The sequence below is a fragment of the Ostrinia furnacalis genome, unplaced genomic scaffold (genome assembly GCF_004193835.3).
Source record: "Ostrinia furnacalis isolate ACB-3 unplaced genomic scaffold, ASM419383v2 OfSCF1226, whole genome shotgun sequence".
Classification (NCBI taxonomy): domain Eukaryota; kingdom Metazoa; phylum Arthropoda; class Insecta; order Lepidoptera; family Crambidae; genus Ostrinia; species Ostrinia furnacalis.
Genome location: NW_021131465.1, coordinates 358,084 through 385,782, shown reverse-complemented (window position 1 = coordinate 385,782; position 27,699 = coordinate 358,084). Strand labels below are relative to the sequence as shown.

General features: G+C 37.9%; 5 protein-coding genes across 9 annotated transcripts in view; 4 read left to right on the top strand and 1 right to left on the bottom strand.

Moving 5' to 3' along the window:
* The window catches only part of kcc (solute carrier family 12 member kcc), a 341,704-nt gene that overhangs the window by 121,643 nt on the left and 192,362 nt on the right, over positions 1 to 27,699 (bottom strand). The gene's annotated exons all lie outside the window — the stretch shown is intronic.
* Positions 472 to 6,036, top strand: LOC114351938 (trypsin, alkaline B-like). Of its 2 annotated transcripts, XM_028303295.1 has the most exons (5): positions 1,953 to 2,208; positions 2,616 to 3,820; positions 4,522 to 4,684; positions 4,816 to 5,071; positions 5,474 to 6,036. In XM_028303295.1, exons 2-5 carry the CDS (start codon positions 3,766 to 3,768, stop codon positions 5,768 to 5,770), a joined length of 771 nt encoding a protein of 256 aa, XP_028159096.1. In that variant the 5' UTR covers positions 1,953 to 2,208; positions 2,616 to 3,765; the 3' UTR covers positions 5,771 to 6,036. The 2 variants fall into 2 exon arrangements, with proteins under 2 accessions (XP_028159095.1, XP_028159096.1); XM_028303294.1 differs by lacking the exons at positions 4,522 to 4,684; positions 4,816 to 5,071; positions 5,474 to 6,036 and adding exons at positions 472 to 580; positions 1,659 to 1,821 and having other exon boundaries at positions 2,616 to 3,637.
* Positions 13,347 to 18,865, top strand: LOC114351936 (trypsin, alkaline A-like). Of its 3 annotated transcripts, none has more exons than XM_028303290.1 (4): positions 13,347 to 13,443; positions 13,752 to 13,917; positions 14,406 to 14,661; positions 15,071 to 15,451. In XM_028303290.1, exons 1-4 carry the CDS (start codon positions 13,398 to 13,400, stop codon positions 15,377 to 15,379), a joined length of 777 nt encoding a protein of 258 aa, XP_028159091.1. In that variant the 5' UTR covers positions 13,347 to 13,397; the 3' UTR covers positions 15,380 to 15,451. The 3 variants fall into 3 exon arrangements, with proteins under 3 accessions (XP_028159091.1, XP_028159093.1, XP_028159092.1); XM_028303292.1 differs by lacking the exons at positions 13,752 to 13,917; positions 14,406 to 14,661; positions 15,071 to 15,451 and adding exons at positions 17,841 to 18,009; positions 18,126 to 18,384; positions 18,483 to 18,865 and having other exon boundaries at positions 13,427 to 13,443; XM_028303291.1 differs by lacking the exons at positions 13,347 to 13,443; positions 13,752 to 13,917; positions 14,406 to 14,661; positions 15,071 to 15,451 and adding exons at positions 16,679 to 16,747; positions 17,841 to 18,009; positions 18,126 to 18,384; positions 18,483 to 18,865.
* Positions 20,274 to 21,913, top strand: LOC114351942 (trypsin, alkaline B-like). The gene is made up of 4 exons (XM_028303298.1): positions 20,274 to 20,328; positions 20,918 to 21,086; positions 21,212 to 21,470; positions 21,576 to 21,913. The coding sequence occupies exons 1-4, from the start codon at positions 20,283 to 20,285 to the stop codon at positions 21,870 to 21,872; spliced, it is 771 nt and encodes a 256-aa protein (XP_028159099.1). The 5' UTR covers positions 20,274 to 20,282; the 3' UTR covers positions 21,873 to 21,913.
* LOC114351940 (trypsin, alkaline A-like) lies at positions 23,685 to 25,243 on the top strand. Its single transcript, XM_028303297.1, has 4 exons — positions 23,685 to 23,772; positions 24,106 to 24,274; positions 24,400 to 24,658; positions 24,739 to 25,243. The coding sequence occupies exons 1-4, from the start codon at positions 23,727 to 23,729 to the stop codon at positions 25,033 to 25,035; spliced, it is 771 nt and encodes a 256-aa protein (XP_028159098.1). The 5' UTR covers positions 23,685 to 23,726; the 3' UTR covers positions 25,036 to 25,243.

The following is a 27,699-nucleotide window of genomic DNA, read 5'->3' as shown; positions in this document are numbered from 1 at the left end:
TTAGGCTCTTCATACTCGTGATTAAATTAGATATTTTAAATATTACTTTCTACTTTAATACAATTAAGGACCTTTGACATAAGTTGTATTCATTAAACAAACAACAAAGTATTATCCGTCTTGTCTTGCAAGTAGTCTTTTTTAACCAGTGTAAGTGCTCTTACTTTATAGTGATTGTTTACCCAAAATGAATCTACTCCAACTTATACAATTGTGCGAAAACTAGCTAGTTTTTGTTAAGAAAAAATCAATGGCATTATCAATCAGGTTCACGTTCAGGCAGCTGATTATATGACAACGTGTTATTTTCCTATTTTTCTGTGTAAAAACAACTAATCTTTATACACTTTTTGGCACTGTAATCTTGGTTGAAAGAATTAAATTCTAATCAACTTGTTTTCAATGTAAGTCATTATCCTTATTTTATCATTGTGAATCATCCGATTTTGTTTATTATCTATTGATTATAAATACTTATAGTTGTGAGTTTGTGGATAGATACACAATACATTTGCTGCCGTCAAGATGCGTGTTTCATCGGTACTGTCACTGTTTATTGTGGGGCTGGCTGCTGTGTCAGGTACGAAGGATTCTATATCAAAGAGGCTAAAGATACGGTTTTTTTGTTGTGTTAATTCTATATCTATAAGGTAATATTCTAGAAAGACCTAGTATCACTGTGGCCGGTATCGATCTATTGTGATCGCCACTGTTTTCCTTAAGGCGCTTTAAAATTAGGCGTTTCGAAACGGACGTCAGACGTGCGTTTGCAGGACCGCATATGGAAATTCTATGACAACAGTTAGTGTGGTGCAGTCTTGCAAACGGACGACTAACGTCCGTTAGAAAACGCCTAATTTGAAGGCGCATCTAAGTATTACCGTAGTGCAGTATCTTTTGGGGGGCGATATGTTTTACATCCTGTATCCTCATAAAAAGTCATATGAGCATGTTTATTATTGGCAATGTTTCCACACACATGCACTAAGTGGAGATTACTCAATAGTGGCATGCTTTCGTGAAAATAATGAGCATGTGTAACCTTAAGGCCCGCTTTTTGGATTTTTATAAGCAACTATGAACCTTTCATGTTAAATAAATTCTGTATCCTTGATACATGATTTGACATCTTCAAAGACGAGTACCCACAAGCTGGAAATCTCAATTCAGAAAAAGAGCCTTAGTCCATAAGATGTTTTTTTGGAAAAGATTCAATAAATTTCGTTATGAGATAATTTATTTCAAGGTTGTAGGAATAAAAGTTTCAAACACCCTTTGTTCGTAATTTGGTCATTTTGAAATTAGCTCAATATAACGTGAAGTAAAAGTAAAGTATTTAATCTTTATTATTAAGTCCCCAAACTAATCCTGTCTTTTGGGGACTTGAAATTCGATTGTATGTACAATAGTGTAGGGGCATAATACAAGGTCGCCCAGGCGCAAGTGACCGCCCAAAATCATGAAAAAATATCGAGAAAAAGCCTTAAAATGGAGGTCTAACTGTAATATTTTTCAAGTTATTCAATTTTCAAGTTTGTATGAAAACGGGTGTTTTAGATTTTTTTCCAACAATTTTTTTTAAAGCACCTTTATTAATATGGTTATATGAAGATCTGATTTTCTAAGCTTATCTTAATTCCTATCCTAAATCATTCCAGCTGCCCCCAGCTCGAGGATCATTGGTGGGTCTGCGGCCACCATTGCCGCGTACCCGGAGATGGCCTCCTTGCTGTACTCCGCCACCAACTCTGGCCATAGACAACTCTGCGGAGGCACCATCCTTAGCAGACGAGTGATCCTCACCGCTGCATACTGTACTCTGTGAGTTTCATACAATATTACATACAAAAAACTAAGATACTGACAAAATTAAGTCGTTTTTAACCACATTAAAAACTTGTAAAATTTTAAGCTAGTCAAAAATATAACAAAACATACGTTATTCTTTCCAGCGGATCTGGCATAAACAGATGGCGAACCCGTGTGGGATCAGCTCTCGCCAACAGCGGCGGCACCGTGGTCAACACCCAGCAGATCATCGCCCACCCGCAGTACAACCCGTTCACCAGGGATAACGACATCTCTCTCATCCGCACCTCGGCTAATCTTCCCAGCAACAACAACGTCATCCCTGGCAGCATCAGTGGACCCAACTACGTCCTTCCTGACAACTCGCCGGTCATCGCTGTGGGATGGGGTCGTATTAATGTAAGTGGATATCATTCATTACCTTTTAATCGGGACAGGTTTTTTCCTAAACTAAAAATCCTGAGTTGGTCAACAATTGTGGCCAGGAAAATAAATATTTGAACCACAGAGACCTTAAATTACAGCAAATCTCAAAGATGCATTACTTTAAATTGAACTTTAATGGGTGGTTTTGTATGGAGTTTGACAGACTTTTGACTTTTGCTATGGTGCAACCTAGGGTTAGTCTTTCTCGCTCCTTTTTAGTCACATTCATATCAGTGAAAAATGTTGTAACTAATGTAGTTCATAATAATATAATATTGATTAAAATATGATATCATCTGATCAAGGGTAAACGATTCATTAGTGCGGCAAATTCCATAACTCATACAAGACGACTTATGTGTATTTTACTTTTATTGTAGCAAATTGGACAAGTTACCGAGCAGCTGCAGCAGGTGCAGATGTGGACTGTCAACCTGAACGTCTGCAGACAGCGGTATGCTATGGCCAACTTGGCCATCACCGACAACATGCTGTGTGCCGGCTGGCTAGACGTCGGCGGTCGCGATCAGTGCAATGGCGACGAGGGCGGTCCAGTTTTTCACGGCCGCGTGGTCGTCGGCATCACCTCCTGGAGAATCGGCTGTGGAAGCCCTCAGTTCCCTGGAGTCAACACTCGCGTATCCAACTACACCGCTTGGATAACTAGCAATGCCTAGGGTTTTGTGATATTATAAGCTTTGACCATGACAATAAAATAATAAATGTTAACGAACGAACGAACGATCTTTTGCATTATTGAGTAATTGTAAATAATATTTATATATTGACCCAGTTTGCAAGATTTTTTCATCTAGTTAGTGTACAGATTAGAATTACTTAAGTTCTATTTTCTTTTTTCAATAAAATGAGGTCTTGAAGATATTTATCATTCATTAAAGCATCACTTTTGACAAGTTGTTGATGGATAGGGGTGTTTCCGCGTATTATCTTAAAAGTAACTGATTATCTACCAGGACAATTATGACTAATTTATTTATTTATGTATGTGCCACTTAGGCTCTTCGTACTCGTGATTCAATTAGATATTGCATATTTTAAAAATTACTGTCAACTTTAGGAACTTTCACATTAAAAGTTGTATTCATTATACAAACAACAAAGTATTTATCCGTCTTGTCTTGCAAGTAGTCTTTTTAACCAGTGTAAGTGTTATTGCCTCCTACTTTATAGTGATTGTTTACCCAAAATGAATCTACTCCAACTTATACAAAGCTAGTTTTTGTTAATAAAAAATCAATGGCATTATCAATCAAGTTCACGTTCAGGCAGCTGATTATGAAAACGTGTTATTTTCTTATTTTTTTGTATAAAAACAACTAATCTTTATACACTTGTTGGCACTCTAATCTTGGTTGAAAGAATTAAATTCTAATCAACTTGTTTTCAATGTAAGTCATTATCCTTATTTTATCATTGTGAATCATCCGATTTTGTTTATTATCTATTGATTATAAATACTTATAGTTGTGAGTTTGTGGATAGATACACAATACATTTGCTGCCGTCAAGATGCGTGTTTCATCTGTACTGTCACTGTTTATTGTGGGGCTGGCTGCTGTGTCAGGTACGAAGGATTCTATATTAAAGAGGCTAAAGATACGGTATTTTTGTTGTGATAATTCTATATCTATTAGCTAATATTCTAGAAAGACCTAGTATCACTGTGGCCGGTATCGATCTATTGTGATCGCCACTGTTTTCCTTAAGGCGCTTTAAAATTAGGCGTTTCGAAACGGACGTTAGACGTGCGTTTGCAGGACCGCATACGGAAATTCTATGACAACAGTTAGTGTGGTGCAGTCTTGCAAACGGACGACTAACGTCCGTTAGAAAACGCCTATTTTAAAGGCGCCCTTACAGTTCACCTCCGAGTCCTGCATTTAAGTATTAGGTAGTGCAGTATCTTTTGGGGGGCGATTCAGAGATTAGAAACAGCTGAATCGGTTAAGCCGTTCTTGAGTTATAAGTGGAGTAACTAACACGACTTTCTTTTATATAATAGAAGATATAGATAGTGTAGGGGCATAATACAAGGTCGCCCAGGCGCAAGTAACCGCCCAAAATCATGAAAAAATATCGAGAAAAAGCCTTAAAATGGAGGTCTAACTGTAATATTTTTCAAGTTATTCAATTTTCAAGTTTGTATGAAAACGGGTGTTTTAGATTTTTTTCCAACAATTTTTTTTTAAAGCACCTATATTAATATGGTTATATGAAGATCTGATTTTCTAAGCTTATCTTAATTCCTATCCTAAATCATTCTAGCTGCCCCCAGCTCGAGGATCATTGGTGGGTCTGCGGCCACCATTGCCGCATACCCGGAGATGGCCTCCTTGCTGTACTCCGCTACCAACTCTGGCCATAGACAACTCTGCGGAGGCACCATCCTTAACAGACGAGTGATCCTCACCGCTGCATACTGTACTCTGTGAGTTTCATGCAATATCACATACAAAAAACTAAGATGCTGACAAAATTAAGTCGTTTTTAACCGCATTAAAAACTTATAAAATTTTAAGCTGGTCAAAAATATAACAAAACATACGTTATTCTTTCCAGCGGATCTGGCATAAACAGATGGCGAACCCGTGTGGGATCAGCTCTCGCCAACAGCGGCGGCACCGTGGTCAACACCCAGCAGATCATCGCCCACCCGCAGTACAACCCGTTCACCAGGGACAACGACATCTCTCTCATCCGCACCTCGGCTAATCTTCCCAGCAACAACAACGTCATCCCTGGCAGCATCAGTGGACCCAACTACGTCCTTCCTGACAACTCGCCGGTCATCGCTGTGGGATGGGGTCGTATTAATGCAAGTGGATATCATTCATTACCTTTAAATCGGGACAGGTTTTTTCCTAAACTAAAAATCCTGAGTTGGTCAACAATTGTGGCCAGGAAAATAAATATTTGAACCACAGAGACCTTAAATTACAGCAAATCTCAAAGATTGAGTTGCATTACTTTAAATTGTACTTTAATGGGTGGTTTTGTATGGAGTTTGACAGACTTTTGACTTTTGCTATGGTGCAACCTAGGGTTAGTCTTTCTCGCTCCTTTTTAGTCACATTCATATCAGTGAAAAATGTTGTAACTAATGTAGTTCATAATAATATAATATTGATTAAAATATGATATCATCTGATCAAGGGTAAACGATTCATTTTCCATAACTCATACAAGACGACTTATGTGTATTTTACTTTTATTGTAGCAAATTGGACAAGTTACCGAGCAGCTGCAGCAGGTGCAGATGTGGACTGTCAACCTGAACGTCTGCAGACAGCGGTATGCTATGGCCAACTTGGCTGTCACCGACAACATGCTGTGTGCCGGCTGGCTAGACTTCGGCGGTCGCGATCAGTGCTATGGCGACGAGGGTGGTCCGGTCTTCCACGGCCGCGTGGTCGTCGGCATCACCTCCTGGAGAATCGGCTGTGGAAGCCCTCAGTTCCCTGGAGTCAACACTCGCGTATCCAACTATGCCAATTGGATCGCTAGCAATGCCTAGGCTTTTGTGATATTAAAAGCTTTGGTCATGACATTATAATAAATAATTTGTATAGTTTTTATTATGCTATGTTGTCTCGAGCATGATCTAAGTTGCATGTTTATATTATGTATAAGCGTGTAGCACTATCTTTTGCATTATTGAATAACTGAAAGTAGGGAGAAAAAAATACATTTTGAAGCTCAGTGTTTTTATAGAATAACACCAAAGAGATTGCATTATCTTTCTAAAAATAATAATAATATACAGTCAGCTGTCGTTTGTTATGAAAAAAATAATAAAAGTACCGCTGTATCAAAATAATACGAGTGTATTTTATTTCATGTCTCCAGCAGCCAAGTTTAAAAGTAATTAAGTAGGTACATAGTTACATACCTGTTATTAGGCACACATTATGAATAACAATTTTTTTAATTTTCTGTAAAACGTAAAATGTAAACTGAGTTTTTGAAGTTTTGATGTAACATTCATTATTAACCTATACTTTATAGGATGCATGTTGTTAGGTTACAATTTAGTCCATAAGCTTACGTGCTATATAATTTGTGAAACCTTAATTGTAATCTGTTTTGCGTCTTTAATAAATAAATAAATAAATAAATAAATAAATAAATAAATAAATAAATAAATATGATGTCAGTGTAAAATGGAGGTTGAGGACAATTTCTAGGTATACATGTTATAGGAAATGTATGAATTCTAGGAATTGTATACATTTCCTAGGAATTGTATATTATTATTATTAGGGTGGCGGGGAGCGGTACAAAAGCACGTGAGTCTTTTAACCAATCAACGTGCACCTTGCCTTTGTCGGATGATTTAACGGCAAGATGCCGTAAATTAATCAACTTACTAAAATACATACGTTAAATAGTACATTTCAAATGCCGTTTATTATTTTCCGAGAGTTGATCAACTACCTAGAAAATTGATCAACTTACGAGTCTTGTTATTTTCCGGTGACATATACAATTCCTAGAATTCATACATTCATACATTCCTAGAAAATGTATACAAATCCGATGCTATTTAGGAAATATATAAAATATTGATTCAGGGATTATTTAAAACGCTAGAAATATGTAAATCAAAAGATTTTCCGTACCCTAAACACGAGTCTTACTTCATAACTTATCAATTCTGAAAAGTATGATAGGAAGTATGGGAGCTTACAGAATTTTTTGGTATCTACTAACAAATGCAGTTTGATTATTAGGGTTCATAAATAGCCCTAGGAAGTGTTAAAGTAATCTATTTATGTGACATTTCCTGTAGTGGTAACGCATAGGGTTGCCAGGTGTCAGGCCATGTTTGGCTTTTTACGGAATGAAGAATGTTCACTAATTTTGTTTTTTAGCTTTCTGTATTCTCTGTTAAAAATAAAAAATACACGTGAAAGAATTATTTCGATACGTCAATTAGTTTCCAAGATATTGAATTTTAAAAGTGCGGGCGGCGGCCGGCCCGCCATTTTATGCTTGTGACGTCATATTACAACGACTGGCTCATATTTGTATGGGTGGAATCTTGCAAACTGAATTAAGACCCACTTCCAGGCAACCGATTAAGCTGAAATTTCGCAAACACATGTGATTTGGATGACCATGCAATATTATGATGACATGGAGCTGATCTGATGATGGACCTGGAAGGTGGCCATAGGAACTCTATAATAAAACGACTTAAATGCATCGAGTTTGGGCTCGTTCGTTTTGTATTGATGAGTATTTTAATTCTAGATAGTAATCGGAGTCTAATGATGGAGCTGGAAGGTAATTCGCATTAAAACGACACAATCGCATCAAGTTTGGGTTTGGTTCAATTTTAATTTCTGTGATGGGTCTGGGTGTTAATATGTATAATAAGTTTGTATTTACAAAAAAAAATGTATTTAAGTATGTTTATATCCGTTTTCTAGTGAGCGGACGCTGTGAATGTACGTCACACGGGGTCACGTGACCGTCGGCGGGACTCAATATTTAAGCGAACTTTGAATGCCTATAAAATCATAACTACTGGGTATTTTTGAATGAAATAAAAACTAATGTATTTGTAAATGTAAAAGCTTAACTGTAACATAGGTTTCAAGTGATTTTGCATACCTAGTAACATTCTCAATTGTCCGGCCAAATATCGTCTTGTCCAGCCTGTCCAGTTTTTGTTAGGATTTTTATTGCACAATATTGATTTTTAGTGACATCCGTGACATAGCACTTACCTGTTAAAAAAGGTATGTTCGGGTTTTAGGGTAAAAATGTCCGGCCAAATTAAGCACAGAGTCCGGGTTTTGTGTTTTTGGACCTGGTAACCCTAAACGCACGGAATTTCGGCGGTAGATATGTTTTCGGTGGGACCCACGCTCGCTGAATACAAATGTTGCCCGTATAGAAACGAATTTCATTGTTGCCTTGTGCGAGCATGGTGTTATTGGAACAATAAGAATGAGCAGCTCGTTATTTAACTGGCTAGAAATAAAGTTAGTTAAGTACAATGAAATTTATTGATTAGATTTTATTTCCAGTGTGGGAAGTGCTAACTCATTTGTGTGTCTAGTGTAGTTTCTTATTGAGTTTTACATAATTATGTGTTTCTAGAATTGAGTACTTTGGGTAGGTACTTCATATTTGGTAAACTTAATTAGTTTTAAATTAATTATGTGACAGATTTTTTGTTCCTTCCTAGTTGGTGAACATTGGATGTCATGTTTTTGATACAATATACTTTTACTTCCCCTATAAAATCTATGCAAAAAAGCAAATACCTAAAAAGTGTATCAAACACTGCCTAAAACTGCAGAACACTGATTTTAAGCTCTTACTAGAAAACTGTATTACACAAATAAATAAAGAGAGTAAATGACTGTTAAGATCATAAAATTAAATAAGGTTTAAGGTTATTTTGTACATGGCCTGCGATTCTGATCTTTGTTTGAAGCTGAACCCAACATAGCTTACGTATTTTGAAGCATTTGCGTTTTCGTTTTCAATTCAAAGCTCTTCTGGCTTCGCCCTCTCATACCTCTCTGTTCCCTTTGACTGAAATTGCTGATTGCTAGTATTGCTACTATGCTGAATCTAACTTTGACTAAATCTCGCAACTCGCAGTAATACATTTATTACTAGGACAGTACATAGTGATCTTTCATTTATGAATTTAAAAGATATATATGTTACGGTTAATGTGATAAATTGAAAATTATTAATAATAACCGGTTATTATGAATAATTACCGACAGTCGCGGTAAAAGTGATAAATTAATCACATTTAACAGTGATTATTTAATAATCCAACCTTAGTACTAACAAATTTCTTAAAAGAGAACAACATCTTGTGTACGTGCTCGTGTACAGCCAAACTTTTGAACGTTTTGATATCATACATTAATATAATTTGGCATAATGAGTTTGGAATGTTTCTTGCATAATATTACTTTTCCATGATGCCTATAACATAATTTTTTGATTTAAAGTGAAAAATAGGTTAAGATGCGGCGGGGGGGGGCCCTGGGGCACCCCTAAGCCGCCTATTTAGTTTTATACACACATAAATGACCTCATATTAATCACATTAACCAAATCATGCGGTAATTATTCATAATAACCGGCGATTATTCATAATTTTCACATTTATCACTTTGACCGTAACATATACACTTGATTTATTTATAAAATAATAATAGGACTAAAAGTAGGCATTACAGTATTCTTGAATTTTTTTTTGAAGTTCGTTATCTTTTTACAATTAAAATCATTTTACATTAATTTTAATATTTTATCATAAGTACAACTTTGAAAACAGCGTAACGCCAAATAATAATGCAATTCATTTATTTCATTCTTAAGATTTTTTGGTAATTTCAAGGTTTAAGGCAAATATTAGAATAAAATTAAGGCTTTGTTTTTAGTTTATTGTTTTAATTTATAAGTATTTGTAACTGATGTTTTTATGTAACATCAGACAAACAGCTGATAAGCTAATCTACTTTTTACTAAGTTATCAGATAAATTTTGGATTTTTATTATTAAGATATTACGAAGAAGTTTGCTTTTTATCTCCAAATTATCATAATAATATCAGTTTCCTAAATATTAATTCATGTATTTGGGAAAACCCCACTGATCAAATAGGTACTTTATGAATTTCCTGAAGAAAATCATTGTTATTTTGTGAATTATTAGTAAGTATTAAGAACTCGCTTTTACAATAAAACAGTTGTAATGAGGGTTATTATCGTATTTCTACTCACTAGTTGGCGTCCCTAGTGACTGAGGTTACATCAAATTATCATTTCAGCTACAGGATGTCTACTGCTCAGCATAGGCCTCCCCCAATGATTTTCAGATTGGCCGGTTGGCAGCGGCATAACGGATTATCAAACTGAAGTGGGGCGCATTGCACGCAGAACTGACGGCCGATGGGGCAACAAGGTTCTGGATTGGAGGCAACGTACCGGCAAGCGCACCGCAGACCTCACAAATGTTGCAGGATAGAGGTTTGCCCCTAGTCGTTTCCTCATCATCATCATCATCATCTCACGTCCACTGCTGAACATAGGCCTCCCCATGCCTTCCATGTTACCCGGTTGGTAGCGGCCTGCGTCCAGCGCTTTCCTGCTACCTTTATGATGTCGTCGGTCCACCTTGTGGGAGGACGTCCCTAGTCGTTTACTAGAGCCAAATAAGTAGCTCTAAATGGTGAGCACAAATATGATTATGGATCATCTTAAGGTATTACTTGCTGATTACTATGATCCTCTATCACCGGAGTGCATTTTAATCGCAACTATTGTTACATGACAACTAAAACAACTTTTACTATATTTCGATTTAGGTTTGACGCCCTATTTTGTTGATGAAGAAATCTTATCATTATCTCAAAAAGCGATAACTGAAAATGTTCTAAATATAGAAAACATGTGCTTCGCATACGTACAAGATTTTCGAAGTTGCAAAATTAGATCACACTATACCTCAAAAAATCACAACCATGAATACATACCTAATGGTTAATTAATTAAAGTGTTAAAAGTCTATTATTTATTGTGATTCGTTATCGCTCTAGTAAATTAGATAATGCTCTGCTTAATACACGACGTGTAAATACCCAGCACAAAAAGAGGACTTACCTATATTTTCAAGATAATACTAGGTGTAATCTATTGTAGTATTATTTAATACGATTATGCTGGTTTCCGTATTGGACTAAATGTCTACCAGTGGAATGAAATAATTATGATCCATTCTCTAAAGTTTCGACCAAACCAACGCGTGTGTTAGATTTAACATGAAATCTAACACGTGCATACCGCGTCACTGATGACGATGGCGGTGGCGATCATTGCACGTGCATAGATCACCACAAACAATGAGAGCACGCGTTGATGTGACCTCATTGCTTCAAATTCATACACGACATCTTAAGAGGTCACCTTAATCAGTGAGTCCAATGAGCTTTTATGCTGGCTCCACACCATCGTTTTCCTATAGGTACGGGACTATTCCCACCCCTCGTTCCCACCACTGCAACTCCTGTGCAGCCAGGATCCACAGCTTGACCGCCACAAAAACCCAACCAATGAAGGTCAAGTTTGTCCCGGGGGAAAGTTAAACTGTCATTGGACCCGCAACGAAATTAATCAGAAGAACATAGGAGGAGTTCGAAATGAAGGTTCGACTTCCCTCCATTGCAAAGCGGATGACAGGTGACAAACAAAGGTTTAAAACCTAATTAATTCCTATAGGTACCTACTCTCAACTCTTTCCCAGCATCTCAGGCTAGTCACAATAGACATGACAAACTTGTTTGCCATGTCTATGTTCTTCAGGATTAATGTAGGATTTTAATTGTGAAAGAATTTGTCAAACTGGTCCAGTAGTTTCGGAGCCTATTCAATACAAACAAACAGTCTAATCTTTCCTCTATAAAATATTAGCGTAGATAAGTACGAAGTAGGAAAGATAGCGAAAGCTTAGATGCGTCACTGAAATCTGATAGCCGATAATCTATCTGAATTACTATTATTTAGGTATTATGAATGGAAAAACCGTTAATGGGAAAACCATCTTAAGCTTTCGTTATCATTAGAAGTAATTATCGAAAAATTATCATTTTATCCGTACGCTTTAAAGTCCAGTCAATGAATGCTTTAATATCACGGTGGGAAATGCTTAGAACACAATTTTTGACTTCTTCGCAGTCCCAGGTTTTATTGCCCCATCGGCAGCGAGTCTTTGACAGGACAACCACTGATGTACTGAGGCATATAATGTGTGATACTATTGTAAAGATACTGAAAACTGTAAATGATTTCGACCAAATATATTTTCAAAAATGATTTAATTATTTTTATTGCCAGCATTCTGGTGTACCTCCCGTAAACACGTAACGTAACAATGAAATCTAAGCATTTTTCGGTGAAAAATAAACGTTTGAATAATAAACCACTCTGCTGTTCAATAATAGCAATTAAATCAGAATAAAATTTCATGACTTACGCTACTTTTATTAGCGGACAAAATCGATGGTAAAGTCGGTCCCACCTACTCCATAAAGGTGATAAGGGGTGAAACAAAACAAAAACGTATCACATCAAATTATTATTAAGGACGAAGCACACTTATCAACCCGGAAACGGATCGTAACCGTATCAACTTGAGGCGGTCAGTGTTCTTTGTATGAAACTCCGTACTGCAACACACAGTTATCCGCACCGTAATGCCTCGCCTCGCGGTTTACAGCGGCGGGGAAAGGCGATACGGTGTTGATCCCTTTCCGAGTTGATAGGTGTGCTATGACCTTTAGCCGATCATACGTGGTGGTACCCCAATCTTTACTACAGCACATAAATGAGCACTCTTCAGATTATTTTGCTGAGTGATTGGATATTCGAACTCTATATAATTTCCCACATAATGATTACGGTACTAGGAGTGCCAGCAACTTCTTACGCGTAAAAAATCAATTTTGGAAATCGGAGTTCGAATCTCGAGTTCTCAAGTTCGGATACTCGAATTGAGAACCTCCTCCTTTTTAAGTCGGTTAAAATTCACAAGCACACGTCATGTCCTTTAAAAAAAGGTAATGGAATCGTACGAATACTTCTCGGTTTGCTTTAGAAAAATCTTGGATTGGCGGCCATTTTTATCAACTACCATAGAATGTATGACAGGTACAGTAGTAATTTAAAGCACATTAAAAGCACCTTTATGAAAAAGGGCTACTATAAAGTAGATGATTATAAGAATGTTAACTGCCTAGTTCGCATAAATATTTATAACTATGTATATTTTAAAAACTGTAAACCCTTGAAAAGGAGGCTGACAATAGTGTCTGAGTTTCTTGCGCTGCTTCTTCTTAGCACTGGCCCATTGAATACTGGCTGGCATGGGTCTTCCCCCAAATAAAATCGATATTATCATAGGTGGCCGATGGGCTAATCCTTCGTGGGAAAACCATGCTGGCTCGATTATCTAAAATAATAGAAAGTTAATTAGTTATTTTGTAGGAATTTTTAATCTCATTATCACTATAATTGTCCCAGTTAAGATTGCTGTATATGTATATAAAGTAACAAAATTTAGCATAATTTATTAGTAATTGTATATTGTTTGCCATTAACTCAGTAAAAATGCGTGCTTTCGTGTTAATTATTATGGGACTTGCTGCTGTGTCAGGTATTATTAATATTAATAATTCAAACCATGTCGTATTCCATGAAATATAAAATTAAAGCTAGAGTAACTACATTTTACCTATAGGTATTTGCGGGTTCCTCATTTAATATTATAAGCACTGGTTAGGCAAATATTTGAAAGCGATTTCCGACGTGTTCTTTCATAAAATTTGCAAGTCTCATTATTTTTAATCAAAGTAGTGCTGCGTATTATTTGAAACTTGGGTGGTCTGAAACAGTGATTGGGGATAATATCAATTTTTAGTAATGCAATAATTGACGTCAAACTACTCTCTAATTTCTTTTCAGCTGCCCCTAAAAATAACAGAATTGTGGGTGGGGAAGTCACCGACATTAGCCTGTATCCGGAGATGGTCGCAGTGCTGTTCTCCCAGACTAGCGTCAACCACAGGGTGTGGTGTGGCGGCAGCATCCTCAACAACCGTGCGATCCTCACCGCAGCTCATTGCACCTAGTGAGTCTTCTGTTTATTTTTTTTTATGCATAACAAGGCAGGTATTTGACCACAATCGCACCTGATGTTAAGTGGGATGCAGTCTAGGATGGTACATATCTGCCCTGTAAGTGCCTATTCACTCTCGCCTTGAAGAGGCCCGGATTATAGTTTTCGGGAAAGACAGCAGCAGGCAACGAATTCCAGTCCCTAGCAGTTCGCATTATAAAAGAGTCATCGAAACGCTTAGTGCGAGCTGGTGGAATGTCAACAATACAGGGATGGTACGCTAACCTGCGTCTGGTTCCCCATTTGTCTTATCTTATTATATTAAAGAATAACATATCTTTTCTAGCGCATGATTTATCTTCAACGTTGTAATTACTTTTTTCAGTGGTAGGTTTCGTTGGTTTGTGAATCTTGATCAAGTCAATTTTAAGTTATCATGCAATGAGCATTCATAGTAAAAGAGGTGGAATAATTTAATTTACAATGCTATTTAATTTCAGCAATCGTGCCAATTCGAACTTCATCAGTCGTGTAGGATCTACTCATGTACACTTCAACGGCACTCTTCTCGTCACCCAGCAGATTATCAATCACCCCAATTACAATGAGTACGGCTTCGACTATGACATCTCCATCATCCGCACCACCACCGAAATCCCCTTCGGCGCCAACGTGCAGCCGGGCAAGTTTTCTGGTACCAATTACCATCTTGCTGACAACCAAGAAGTTTGGGCTACGGGATGGGGTGCCATTTCGGTAAGTGGCATATAACATCCAATTTTCTATGTGCCCTGCCCATTACCACCTCAGCTTGCTAATCCGTCGGGGGATGTCAGCGACTTTAGTTTGTTTACGGATCTCCTCATTTCTGATTCGATAAACGAGGGACCAACCAAAGTTTGTATGGGGAAATAATGACTAAATTCATGCGGGCAAAGTCGCGGGCAAAATCTAGTAATATCTGTAGCAGTAAATCGGTATGATTAACTTGCTCTAACTTCTAGTTAACAGTGAACGATATGGCAATGGTGATTTTATAATGTCCATAAAATTTGTACTTACGTAAATAATGATAATATTTTATCGATCAATATGAGATAGCTGGTCTAACAGTACATAGAAGCCTTCGGGAGAAGTTAATCATTTTATTTTGTTTTTTTTATAGATGAGTGGATCTCATTCGGAGGAATTACGCCACGTCCAAATTTGGTCAATCAACCAGGCGATTTGTCGGCAACGGTATTCAGCGTTGCCCAACGGTATGAGTTGGGATATCACCGACAACATGCTATGCTCCGGCTGGCTGGACGTGGGCGGTCGCGACCAGTGCCAGGGCGACTCCGGTGGCCCGCTGTTCCACAACGGAGTGGTCGTCGGCGTCTGCTCCTTTGGTTATGGCTGTGCTCTGCCAGGGTTCCCTGGCGTCAACGCCCGTGTGTCTTCTTTCATTAACTGGATATCGTCAAACGCGTAAATTGATTTTGTTTAACGTTGCGGATCACACTCATTTAAAATAATATAATAATTATGTTTATATTAAACGACTGTCCAAAAAATGTGTTTTAATGTGGCCCTGATCAAATGTTATTGTGTACCTAAAGTATTTTTGACACTTTCTATGTTCAGATTAACTAGTAGGTAAGTTAGTAGTAAGTAAGAATTATCGACACGCTAGTCGAACGGTCGGACACGTCATGTCTAGAAAAAACAAGCGTTATATTAATCAAATGCTTTTGGACGTTCAAAATATGTTTTCAAAATAATGCATCCTTTTTAGGGCTCCGTAGTCCTGACAAGGAACCTTTATAGTTTCGATATGTCTGTCTGTCTGTCCGAGGTTTTGCTTGGAAACTAGAGAGCTGTAATTTTGTGGAGATATGTAAATTAATCACGTTGACAAAACGGTAAAATAAAAATTTGAAAATAAATTTTTTAGGGTATCTCCCTTAAATGTAAAAAGGGATTTTTTTTTTCATCTTTTACCCCATCGCGTGGGGTAGCATTAGATAGGTCTTTTAAAATGGCTTAGGGGTTTCTAAGACTATTTTTACATATAGAGATCTGTTTGCAAATTATTAAAGTTTAAAGTGCCAATTTTTGTTCGAGTAGGGCGTCCCCCCCTCTAAAAACTAAACTGTTAGCTTGAAAAATCTGGAATAATTTGTAATAATATTACTTTTCATGAACTTTCAAGGAAAACTATAATGGTTAAGATATATCAGTTAGTTTAAGAGTCATCCCTATGTCGTGCCGCCGGCACGACATGCACTTGGCCAATTTTTGGAAATTGTGGTCGCATTTAGCGATCTATCAATCTTTAACGATAATTTTTCATTTCTTGAAAAATAAGTTGCTTAATGGCAATTAATTGTTCAGTACACATTTTTACTATTAAATAAATTAATCTAGATTCACTTAAAAACGTAAAATCATCCCGTTCATCCCGCTCAACATGCGAACCGCGAGAACTCGGGAACTTGGAACGTTGTCTGGAGGAGAACTTCCCACGGGCCGAGCTGTCGAGTACCTACAACTACATAAGATTAAAATTCATGAAACAATGTCAAGAAGTTTAATTAAACGAAATTATTTGCCACTATTTCTAAGAATGGAAAATCCTTGGGAAAACCATCCCAGCATCGTATATCAATATTTATCTACTAATTAGTAGATAAAACAAATGGTTATTGTAAATTATATGATTATAAAATTTGATAATTGATTGACTGCTTCATCTATATAAATACAAACAGATATTTGAATTATTAGTTATTATTGTTTGCTGCTGACAACAAAATGCGTGCCTTCGTGATCGTTATATTGGGACTTGCTGCTGTGTCAGGTAATTGAATTTAACATTATATTCCACCTTATTTTTTACTATTTACAATAAAAAAAGGTTAAGCTTAAAGGTCCGGGCCTCTTCAAGGCGAGAGTGAATAGGCTCTTACAGGGCACGTACGTCCCATCCTAGATTTCACTTAATTAACATCAGGTGCATTTGTTTTCATTTAATTGCTTTGTGCTGCATGAAAAAGGTTCTAGAATCGTGTTTATCGGCAGGATCATTCTGGATGTAGGCCGCCAATCTAGAAACCATTGGTGGAGGCCTTTGTTCAGCGGTGGTCCACCGCTGGCAATGATCAGGGCCGTCTTTAACCTACTAGGGACACTGGGCATTTAAGGATTAAGGGGGGCCCTTATCATCTGGAAAAGGTCATATTAGCAGATGGGAGCCCCCTCGGTCGCGGGGCCCTGGGCACGTGCCCAAAGTGCCCAGTGGGAAAGAGGGGCCTGACGGTGGACATCCTGTGTCTGAAATTATGATGACTATGAACATTAAAGAATAACTTAACATCACGCCTGAAGCACATCGAATCGCAGGAAACTATACCTATGAAGGAATACAAAAATCAAAACATTCCCAAAAATACTATAATCTCGAGCCAAAATTGCGATTAGACTTATATGTTTGTTTGTGTATAATTCTAAGGTTCAAAACAATGAAATAAAACTACGGGTGACTTAGTTGGCCTTAAGTTAAAATATCGGAAATACTTATCATTTAGAACTAACTATAATAAGTACATAACTATCGGCGTAAGTAACACAATGTTAAAAGCATTTCAGCAGTTGTAGATAAGAAACTCTGTGGTTCAGGATTCTGAGTAAAGCTCGCTTTTACTTCGGCTTGGTTTTAAATCTAGTAAGATGCATGTCAAGAGTTTCACCGTTGTGATTAAAAAAAACCTAAGTCACTTGTGAAATGTTCATTATGGGTACTAATTGCAATTAATTGTCTTGAATCAAAAGACTTTCTGAATCTCTTTTACTCAATCGCCGTATTGATATCTACTTTGTACCTTTATGTTAAATATTAGAGTTCCGTTTTAGCAACGCAATACGTAACTGATATTAAATCTATCTCTTTGCAGCTGCCCCCAAAAATGACCATCGAATTGTGGGTGGATCAATCACTGACATTAGCTTATACCCGGAGATGGTCGCTGTGCTGTTCTCCGAGACTAACGTCAACCACAGAACGTGGTGTGGCGGCAGCATCCTCAACAACCGCGCTATCCTCACCGCTGCTCACTGCACCATGTGAGTTTATGTCATTATATTAAAGTATGCGTCTTCACATCTTATCTTTTCTTAATAACTATCCCATAAGTTTATTCGTCAAACAAAGAAAATTAAGATTTGAAGTTTTTTTTCAGTGACTACGTCCCTGCGAACTTTCTCTGTCGTGTAGGATCCACTTATGTGAGCACTGGCGGCACGACACTCAATGTCCTGCAGATTATCAACCATCCGAGCTATGATAGCTTCACCATAGATAATGATATTGCCATCATTCATACCACCACCGCCATCCCCATCGGCTCCACCAACGTGCAGCCGGGACTGTTCGCTGGTGCCAACTACAACCTTGCTGACAACGAAGAAGTCTGGGCTGCAGGATGGGGTGTCACTGAAGTAAGTAGATTTAATTTTTTGTCTTAGTTCATTTATTAATCTTCACGAAATCATTAGTATCGTGGAGTAGCTAATGTTTTATTTCTTTTTTCATAAAGATGGGAGGAACCTCTGAGGAACTGCGTCATGTCCAGGTATGGACAATCAACCAAGAAATTTGTAGGCAACGCTATGCGGGTTTTAACGCTGTCATCACCGACAACCAGCTGTGCTCCGGCTGGCTCGACGTGGGCGGTCGCGACCAGTGCACCGGCGACTCTGGTGGCCCGCTGTTCCACAACGGAGTGGTCGTCGGCGTCTGCTCTTGGGGAGCTGGCTGTGCTTCGCCACAGTTCCCTGGCGTCAACGCTCGTGTGTCTCAATACATTAACTGGATTTCGCAAAATGCCTAAAATGTTTATTACACTTACTGAAAGTAATATCTGATTTTTATAAAGTTTATACTAAGTTTCTAATTAAATTATACATCTGTCCAATAAAACATGTTCTGATTTTTTCCTGACCGGTTTACTATTTATAGTATTTTTCACTTTCAGATCTTTAGTTTATAGAGCTTGAATCCCTTGTATTCATATAACAATATGAAGCAATAAAAATTTAACTATCTTTCAGAAGGTGAAATAAAACTTAAATCTGCGATACTTGTTTGGTGCATTCTGTACAGGAAAAACATTATTTTTATACGTAGGTTTGCTATTATTATCTGATCATTTTAATAGTTAATAGTCAAGAAGCTGGAATTTTAAGAATTATTGAATATTAATATAACAAAATACATCCTCCATAGAAAGTTCTCCATAGTTTTTTTTTATTTACCAATATTTAATATTTTTTATCTGCTATAAATAGATATACAAATTAATCTACATTCACGTACAAACTTATCCCATTTAACGAAGTGGCTATGTGGAAGCGAGCCCGCGTCGAAGCTAGCGCGTGAATATACACTCAACATCAAATAAATCGCAGCTTCCGCGACGCGAACTTTACAGATTTTCTTCTGACACAATCATCGTACCCCTAAAATATTGGTGTTATTTGAAAGCCCAATAAATAAATTTAAAGAAAAACACATTTTTTTTATAAACAATTGAAAAAAGGCCTCACTTGGGGCTCACCTCTGGGATCAAGTATACCAATTTTTGTGGTTATAAAACCAAATAATGATCTTACGTGTCCTTTTAAACAGATGGATAGCAATTTATCAGTTTCATAGCCATAAAAGTTGGCTCAAGCGTAACTACCTATTTTTTGAAAAAGTGACTCTGGATCCTTTTAAAGACACATTTTTGGGGTAAAACCTTTCCTTTAATGAAATGAAGTTTAGAACTAGACTTTCAAATGGTACCATGGTTGGTGGGAAGTGGGGATGCATACGTTTGATAAGTGCTTGTCGCGGGAGGTGCGATTTATTTGATGCCGAGTATATTTCGTGGCGTACACTTGGGAACGTTGTCGGGAGGTCATCCTCCGGGCCGAATGTGTCGGGTAGATTTAGGTAGGTAGGACTTTTATTTATTTATTTAAGGATAGTAGACAGCACAATATCAATTTGTATAACAATGTGTTTAGTAAGATTTTGTAGGCCAATTACGACTATCCAACATTAAAAAATTCTACATACCTTCTCGAGTGACTTACATACTTTGAAAACATTAGATTATTTATGACGTGCATGTAAAAAGTTTAATTTATCTAAATACTTTGCTGCTACTGAGTGGAAAAACCTTGGCAAAACCATCTCAGGCTCGTATATCAATATTTATCCACATAACTAAGATAAAACAAGTAGTAATTGTAAATAATGATTACATAATTTGATAAATGATTGATTGCTTCAACTATATAAATACAGATTTTTGAATAATTTGTTACTATTGTTTGCCGCCGTCAACAAAATGCGTGCCTTCGTGATCCTTATATTGGGACTTGCTGCCGTGTCAGGTAATTCAATTTATTTATTACACCTTTTACTGTGGAAAAGGTTACATTTAGGTTAAAATTCTGGAATTGAGGCCTCGTTCCGACCGGTGAGACGTCCACCAAGTGGACAAGGTGGCAAGGTGGACAGACGACCTCATAGAGGTTGTAGGAAAACGCTGAGATGGCTCATTTTCAGCGGTGAACGTTCTATTACTGAAATTATGATGACTATACAGGGTGTTAGGTAAATGGGTATATGAGCCGACACTAACCCATGTTAACATGGTCATATAAATGGTATGGTGAAGTCAGAAAATTTATATCTTCATTTTAATTATTTTATTTTTCATACAAAATTTTATAAAATTTATTTTGTATGAAAATTAAAAAAAATGAAATGATGTTATCAAATTTCTGACTTCACCATACCATTTATATGCCCATGTTAACATGGGCTAGTATTGGCTCATATACCCATTTACCTAACACCCTGTATAAACTTAACTTCACCCCTGAAGCACATCGAACCGCACCTTAGGTGATTTAAAACAGTTTTTGAGTTCCATTTTAGTAACGCAATAATTGATGAGAAATAAAAATCTCTTTTCAGCTGCCCCCAGAAATGACCACCGAATTATAGGAGGGTCAATCACTGACATTAGCTTATACCCAGAGATGGTCGCTGTGCTGTTCTCGGAGACTAACGTCAACCACAGGCAGTGGTGTGGCGGCAGCATCCTCAACAACCGGGCGATCCTCACCGCTGCTCACTGCACCGTGTAGGTTTTCATTTTTCCCTGAATCTTGAGCAAATCAATTTTAAGTAATCATGTAATGAGCATCCTTAGTAAAAGAGTTCTGGTAATGGGGATCATTTCACTTACAATACCTTTATTAATTTCAGAAACCGTGCCAATCTGAACTTCCGCTTTCGTGTAGGATCCACTTACGCACACAGCAATGGTACTGTGCTCGATACTCAGCAGATTTTCAACCACCCCAACTTTCATGGCATCACCATTGATAATGATATTGCCATTGTGCACACCACCACCGCCATCCCCATCGGTACAAATAACGTGCAGCCGGGACTGTTCGCTGGTGCCAACTACAATCTTGCTGACAACGAAGAAGTCTGGGCTACGGGATGGGGTTCAACTAGCGTAAGTAGATGTAAATTTTTATTAAGCTCATATTAAACCATGACAGTGTCATGAAATCATTGGTACTGTGGAATAGCTAATGATTGCTTTTGGTTTTTCATACAGATGACTGGGCCGGGCTCTGAGGAACTGCGTCATGTCCAGATATGGACAATAAACCAAGAAGTTTGTAGGCAGCGTTATACGGGTTTTAACGCTGTCATCACTGACAATCAGCTGTGCTCCGGCTGGCTGGACGTAGGCTGGCGCGACCAGTGCTCGGGCGACTCCGGTGGCCCGCTGTTCCACAACGGAGTGGTCGTCGGCGTTAGCTCTTGGGGATTTGGCTGTGGTTGGCCACAGTTTCCTGGCGTCAACACTCGTGTGTCTCGATACATTAACTGGATTTCGCAAAATGCCTAAAATGTTTATTCTTACACAAAGTAATAATTATGATCAGGTGATCCGTCTGCTCGTTTGCCTCCTATCATATAAAAAAAAAGATGTTTTAAAGTTAAATAATAAGTTTTTTATAATTATATTATTCAACTGTCCAACAAAACATGTTTTGATGTGTTCCTGACCATTTAATTTACTATAACTATACAGGGTGTTAGGTAAATGGGTATATGAGCCGACACTAGCCCATGTTAATGTGGCCCATTATAAATGGTATGGTGAAGTCAGAAATTTGATATCATCATTTAATTTTTTTAAATTTTCATACAAAATAAATTTTATAAAATCGGATTTGTATGAAAAATAAAATAATTAAAATTAAGATATCAATTTTCGTACTTCACCATACCATTTATATGACCATGTTAACATGGGCTAGTGTCGGCTCATATACCCATTTACCTAACACCCTGTATATAATTTTTTCTCTCTCAGATTATTAGTTTAGCGAGTTTGAATCCCAACTACACTCGTTTATAGGTGCTCCCTCACCGGAAAGCATTCTCGTATAATGTAATATTATGACATGTGTAGGTTTACTATTATTACCTACTGATCATAACAAGAGATCCTGGAGTTTTAATAATTGACTGAATATTATAACAAAGCAAGTGTACAGATAAAAAACGGGCCAAGTTTGTCGTGCCGCGCATAGTGCAGGGTTCTGTAGTGGCCCGTCATTACCACAATATGTTTCGGGACTGTTGTCGGGGGAATAGATCATCCCCCAGCCAAACTGTCGGGTGGGTTACATACATTAGGTAGATTTTTATTTATGACATGTAAAATATATTAAGTTTAATTTATCCAAATAGTTTACTACTGTATGAGTGAAAAAACCATCCCAGGTTCGTATGCAATTTTATTTTAATTTATTTATTTCTTCTTCTTTGCCTGGCCCATTCCCATTTTATTTGGGGTCGACCCTCACATATCATGCGTCTCCAGGCGGCTTGGTGCTGGGTCGTCTCACTGTTGACTTGGGCCTCTTTAAAGTCCTTATTTACTACTGACATTCATGTGTTTCGGGGTCTGCCTCGTCCTCGGGGTTGAGTTTGGATGTCTAGCACTTTTCTGATCATATGGTCGGGTGGTCGCCTCATAACGTGTCCGTACTATTGCAGTCGGCTCTCCTGCAGTTTAGCTGGGACTAGGGTTGCTAGGCGTCCGGCTTTAGCCGGACATGTTTGGCTTTTACGGTCTTGTCCGGCCAAATATTGTATTGTCCGGCCTGTCCGGCTTTTATTAGGCTTTTTATTTGGCCTGCTGCACCAGGCGAAAGTTGAGCCACAGAATAATATGAAGCGCACGCATCGAGATGTTATGTTGGGCAACCGATGACAGTACTCACTCGTGAGCTATGACACTAATTGCATCCCCAATTTGTCAAACTTGTGTCTGTTTTCTACTTTTACATTATTATTCTGTGCTTTTACTAAAAGATAATTTTATTGGCTATCGCATGATATAAAATATTTGCTTATTAATGTTAAGCTACCCACGCTTTCACTTGTTTTTGAAGGAAGAGGTAAAAACTAAAAATTAAAAACTTAAATCCTTGTAATTTTGCGATAAATGGGTCAAGCCCCAAATTTGAAGTATTTTTATCGATAAAATTGTCCCTAAATTTCGCTCTTAAAGTTTGATCACTACATGCCCGGACACATTGTATATATTCTAATTTATTTATCAACTAGTAGATAAAACAAGTAGTATTGTAAATTATGATTATAAAATTTGATAATTGATTGATTGCTTCAACTATATAAATACAGATTTGTGAATAATTTGTTATTATTGTTTGCCGCAGTCAACAAAATGCGTGCCTTTGTGATCCTTATATTGGGACTTGCTGCTGTGTCAGGTAATTTATTTTATTTATTAGTCCTTTTACTGTGAAAAAGGTTACATTTAGGTTAAAATTCTGTAATTGAGCCCTCGTCCCGACCGGCTTAGCGTGAGACGTCCACCAATTGGACAAGGTGGCAAGGTGGACAGACAACCTCATAGAGGTTGTAGGAAAACGCTGAGATGGCTCATTTTCAGGAGTGAACTTTCTATTACTGAAATTATGATGACTAATAAACTTAACTTCACCCCTGAAGCACATCGAACCGCACCTTAGGTGATTTAAAACAGTTTTTGAGTTCCATTTTAGTAACGCAATAATTGATGAGAAATAAAAATCTCTTTTCAGCTGCCCCCAGAAATGACCACCGAATTATAGGCGGGTCAATCACTGACATTAGCTTATACCCAGAGATGGTCGCTGTGCTGTTCTCGGAGACTAACGTCAACCACAGGCAGTGGTGTGGCGGCAGCATCCTCAACAACCGCGCCATCCTCACCGCTGCTCACTGCACCGTGTAGGTTTTCATTTTTCCCTGAATCTTGAGCAGATCAATTTTAAGTAATCATATAATGAGCATCCTTAGTAAAAGAGTTCTGGTAATGGGGATCATTTCACTTACAATACCCTTTATAATTTCAGAAACCGTGCCAATCTGAACTTCCGCTTTCGTGTAGGATCCACTTACGCACACAGCAATGGTACTGTGCTCGATACCCAGCAGATTATCAACCATCCCAACTTTCATGGTCTCACCGTTGATAATGATATTGCCATTGTGCACACCACCACCACCATCCCCATCGGTACCACAAACGTGCAGCCGGGACGGTTCTCTGGTGCCAATTACAACCTTGCTGACAACGAAGAAGTCTGGGCTACTGGATGGGGTACGACTAGCGTAAGTAGATTTAAATTTTTGTCATGAAATTATTGGAACTGGGGAATAGCTAATATGATTATTTTTCCTTTTTCATGAAGATGACTGGACCAGGTTCTGAGGAACTGCGTCATGTCCAGATATGGACAATCAACCAAGAAATTTGTATGCAGCGTTATTCGGGTTTTTACGCTGTCATCACCGCCAACCAATTGTGCACCGGCTGGTTGGACGTAGGCTGGCGCGACCAGTGCTCGGGTGACTCCGGTGGCCCGGTGTACCACAACGGAGTGGTCGTCGGCATCTGCTCTTGGGGATTTGGCTGTGGTTGGCCACAGTTCCCTGGCGTCAACACTCGTGTGTCTCGATACATTGACTGGATTTCGCAAAATGCCTAAAATGTTTATCATACTTACTCAACAACTTGCGTGACAGATTTGTAACTATTGATTGTGTCCAAACGAGACAGTAGTAAATCAATATTATGATGTGAACTTATGTACTTAATTAATAAAACAAATATTTTTCGTGTTAATTTTATTTTATTTTACATTCACTTTTAAGGTTCAGCCAAACCAACGCGATCACACGCGATCAGCCGGCATGCGGCGATGGCGATTAAACGCGATCAGACTTAAATGCATTGATTTGACTGAATCTTTAACCTCATCTATTAGGTAATAGATTCCGTTTTAAGTACCTAAAACTTCATCCTCATATCCCACTTTTCTGACTTTTCGACCAAGATTAGAATTATTATCATTACCAGTGGGCCTAGTTACAGCTTGTTTTGTTTCTCTGCTTTTATTTGCCCACACTTAGAGTTGAGTCACCATTTATCTCTCTATATTTATGATGAGCTTGCCCAACATCCTGTTCATTGATGATATAAATTATGATGAATGATATTGGATATTTTTATTCTGCGCCATTCAGCTAAATTTAACTTTTTTATTAAACACTACTAGCTTTCCGCCCGCGGCTTCGCGCGCGTGGTCTACATTATCTACATATTTTACGGAACCCTATTTTTTTCTAAAATAAAATTTAGCCTACGTTACTCGTGGATAATGTAGCTTTCGAATGGTGAAAGAATTTTTAAAAACGGTCCAGTAGTTTTTGAGCCTATACATTACAACCAAACAAACTTTTCCTCTTTATAATATTAGTGTAGATAATAAATGAAAACATGTAAGTAAAACATCCAGCCCCAAAAAGGTTCACCCACAGAAAGGTTTGTATTGTGCGGGGATCGAACACGAGACAAGAAATTCTGGCAAGAGTATGACCACACCATGTGTCCATATGACCCATTCATTTGTTCACCTTTGATTTGTATGATTTTGGAAAAACGTAGAAAGTACTTAGCTATACTGCTGATTGCTGAACGGTGACCGGACATCTCACTGTCACTCGTCGGTGCACCCACAAGGTCCGACAGGTCCAACGACCTCATAAAGGTAGCAGGAAGGCGCTAGATACAGGCCGTTATCAGCCGGTCAATATGGAAATTATTGATACGATTATGATGATGACAATGAAGATTATTGAACATAATCATCACCAAAGGAAAGCGCAGCGTAAGACGTCCACCCACAAGGTGGACCGACGACCTCATAAAGGTAGCGCGAAGGCGCTGGATGCAGGCCGCATCCAACCGGCTATTGTGGAAATCATTGGATGAGGCCTGTGTTCAGCAGTGGACGTCCTATGGCTGAAAATGATGAAGTATCATCACCAATGGCAGTCCATTCCGGACGTAATCCGTTGTCCTAGGTGAACGACAAACGCAGCAACTAACGACGCTATTATTTACTAGCTTTCCGCCCGCGGCTTCGTCCGCGTGGAATTTTACGGTTTTTTATATAACCTAAGACACTCAGTAATAATATCGCTTTCTATTGGTGAAAGAATTTTTAAAATCGGTTAAGTAGATCCCGAGATTACCCCTTACAATTTAACAAATATACAAACACATAAACTTTACCTCTTTATAATGTTAGTATGTATAGATAAAAGCGAAAGGTCACTGATTGACTGACTCACTCACTCATCACGAAATCTGAGAAGCTACAAGTGCTAAGTCTCTAATTTTGCATGGGGGTTGCTTTTAGGAAGTAGGTTCTCCATCCCTAAGGGGTTAAAATGGAATTCACGCTTACGAAGTCGCGGGCGGCCGTTAGTACCTAATATCCTCAGATCATAGAATATGATCTGAGGTAATTACCTAATATAATGTCTTTATTGTGAATCACAGGTTATATAAATACAGGTCACATAATATTACAATTAGTTTCACTGTGTTCCGCCTTTTAGGCATACAATACAATAGTTAATTAAATTAAATTGAATTGAATAAAAGAATGATTACATTAAAGTGTAGTAAAAAAGTAATCGCGTAGGACATACGTGTGGAGTTTTACTCTTAGTACTTACCTAAAATAATTACACAAACCGTGAACGTAAACAATGGCGACGTTTTATCGGTTTCATTAATAAATACAAGTCAGATTCGATAATAATATCGATAATCATGTAGTCGATACTACAACGCGAATCTCGCGATAGGTAGGTACCTATCCTCGCTCACCCGCAATCGGCTTGATGAATTATTGAAACTTATCAAAAACTTAGTGAGCAATATTTAAGACTAGCTTTTGCCCGCGGCGTCACCCGCGTGAAAGTTTGTCACAGATGGTCATGAATTATAAGCCTATATGTTATTCTGGGTTATAAACAATAATACTGTAAAGTTTCATCAAAATCCGTTCAGTAGTTTTCGCGTGAAAGAGTAACTTTGTGGAGTAACAAACATCCAGACATACAGACATCCAGACATCCAGACATCCAGACATCCAGACATCCAGACATCCAGACATCCAGACATCCAGACATCCAGACATCCAGACATCCAGACATGCAGATATCCAGACATCCAAACATCCAAACTTTCGCATTTAATTTAAGAGTAGGATCATGCACAGATTCATAGTACAAAATTAAATAAGAGTATTTTTGTTCTAGATGTTACAGTAGGTTGTCGAGTTTCCGCGTGGTTCTGG

Bases quoted from the DNA above. Each gene is read 5' to 3' on its own strand.
- LOC114351938 (XM_028303295.1), top strand. From the start codon at position 3,766: ATGCGTGTTTCATCTGTACTGTCACTGTTTATTGTGGGGCTGGCTGCT. The intron at 4,685-4,815 runs GTGAGTTTCATG...TATTCTTTCCAG, and splicing joins ACCGCTGCATACTGTACTCT to CGGATCTGGCATAAACAGAT. The intron at 5,072-5,473 runs GCAAGTGGATAT...CTTTTATTGTAG, and splicing joins TGGGATGGGGTCGTATTAAT to CAAATTGGACAAGTTACCGA.
- LOC114351936 (XM_028303290.1), top strand. From the start codon at position 13,398: ATGCGTGCTTTCGTGTTAATTATTATGGGACTTGCTGCTGTGTCAG. The intron at 13,444-13,751 runs GTATTATTAATA...ATTTCTTTTCAG, and splicing joins GGGACTTGCTGCTGTGTCAG to CTGCCCCTAAAAATAACAGA. The intron at 14,662-15,070 runs GTAAGTGGCATA...TTTTTTTTATAG, and splicing joins CGGGATGGGGTGCCATTTCG to ATGAGTGGATCTCATTCGGA.
- LOC114351942 (XM_028303298.1), top strand. From the start codon at position 20,283: ATGCGTGCCTTCGTGATCCTTATATTGGGACTTGCTGCCGTGTCAG. The intron at 21,087-21,211 runs GTAGGTTTTCAT...TATTAATTTCAG, and splicing joins ACCGCTGCTCACTGCACCGT to AAACCGTGCCAATCTGAACT. The intron at 21,471-21,575 runs GTAAGTAGATGT...TTTTTCATACAG, and splicing joins CGGGATGGGGTTCAACTAGC to ATGACTGGGCCGGGCTCTGA.
- LOC114351940 (XM_028303297.1), top strand. From the start codon at position 23,727: ATGCGTGCCTTTGTGATCCTTATATTGGGACTTGCTGCTGTGTCAG. The intron at 23,773-24,105 runs GTAATTTATTTT...ATCTCTTTTCAG, and splicing joins GGGACTTGCTGCTGTGTCAG to CTGCCCCCAGAAATGACCAC. The intron at 24,275-24,399 runs GTAGGTTTTCAT...TTATAATTTCAG, and splicing joins ACCGCTGCTCACTGCACCGT to AAACCGTGCCAATCTGAACT.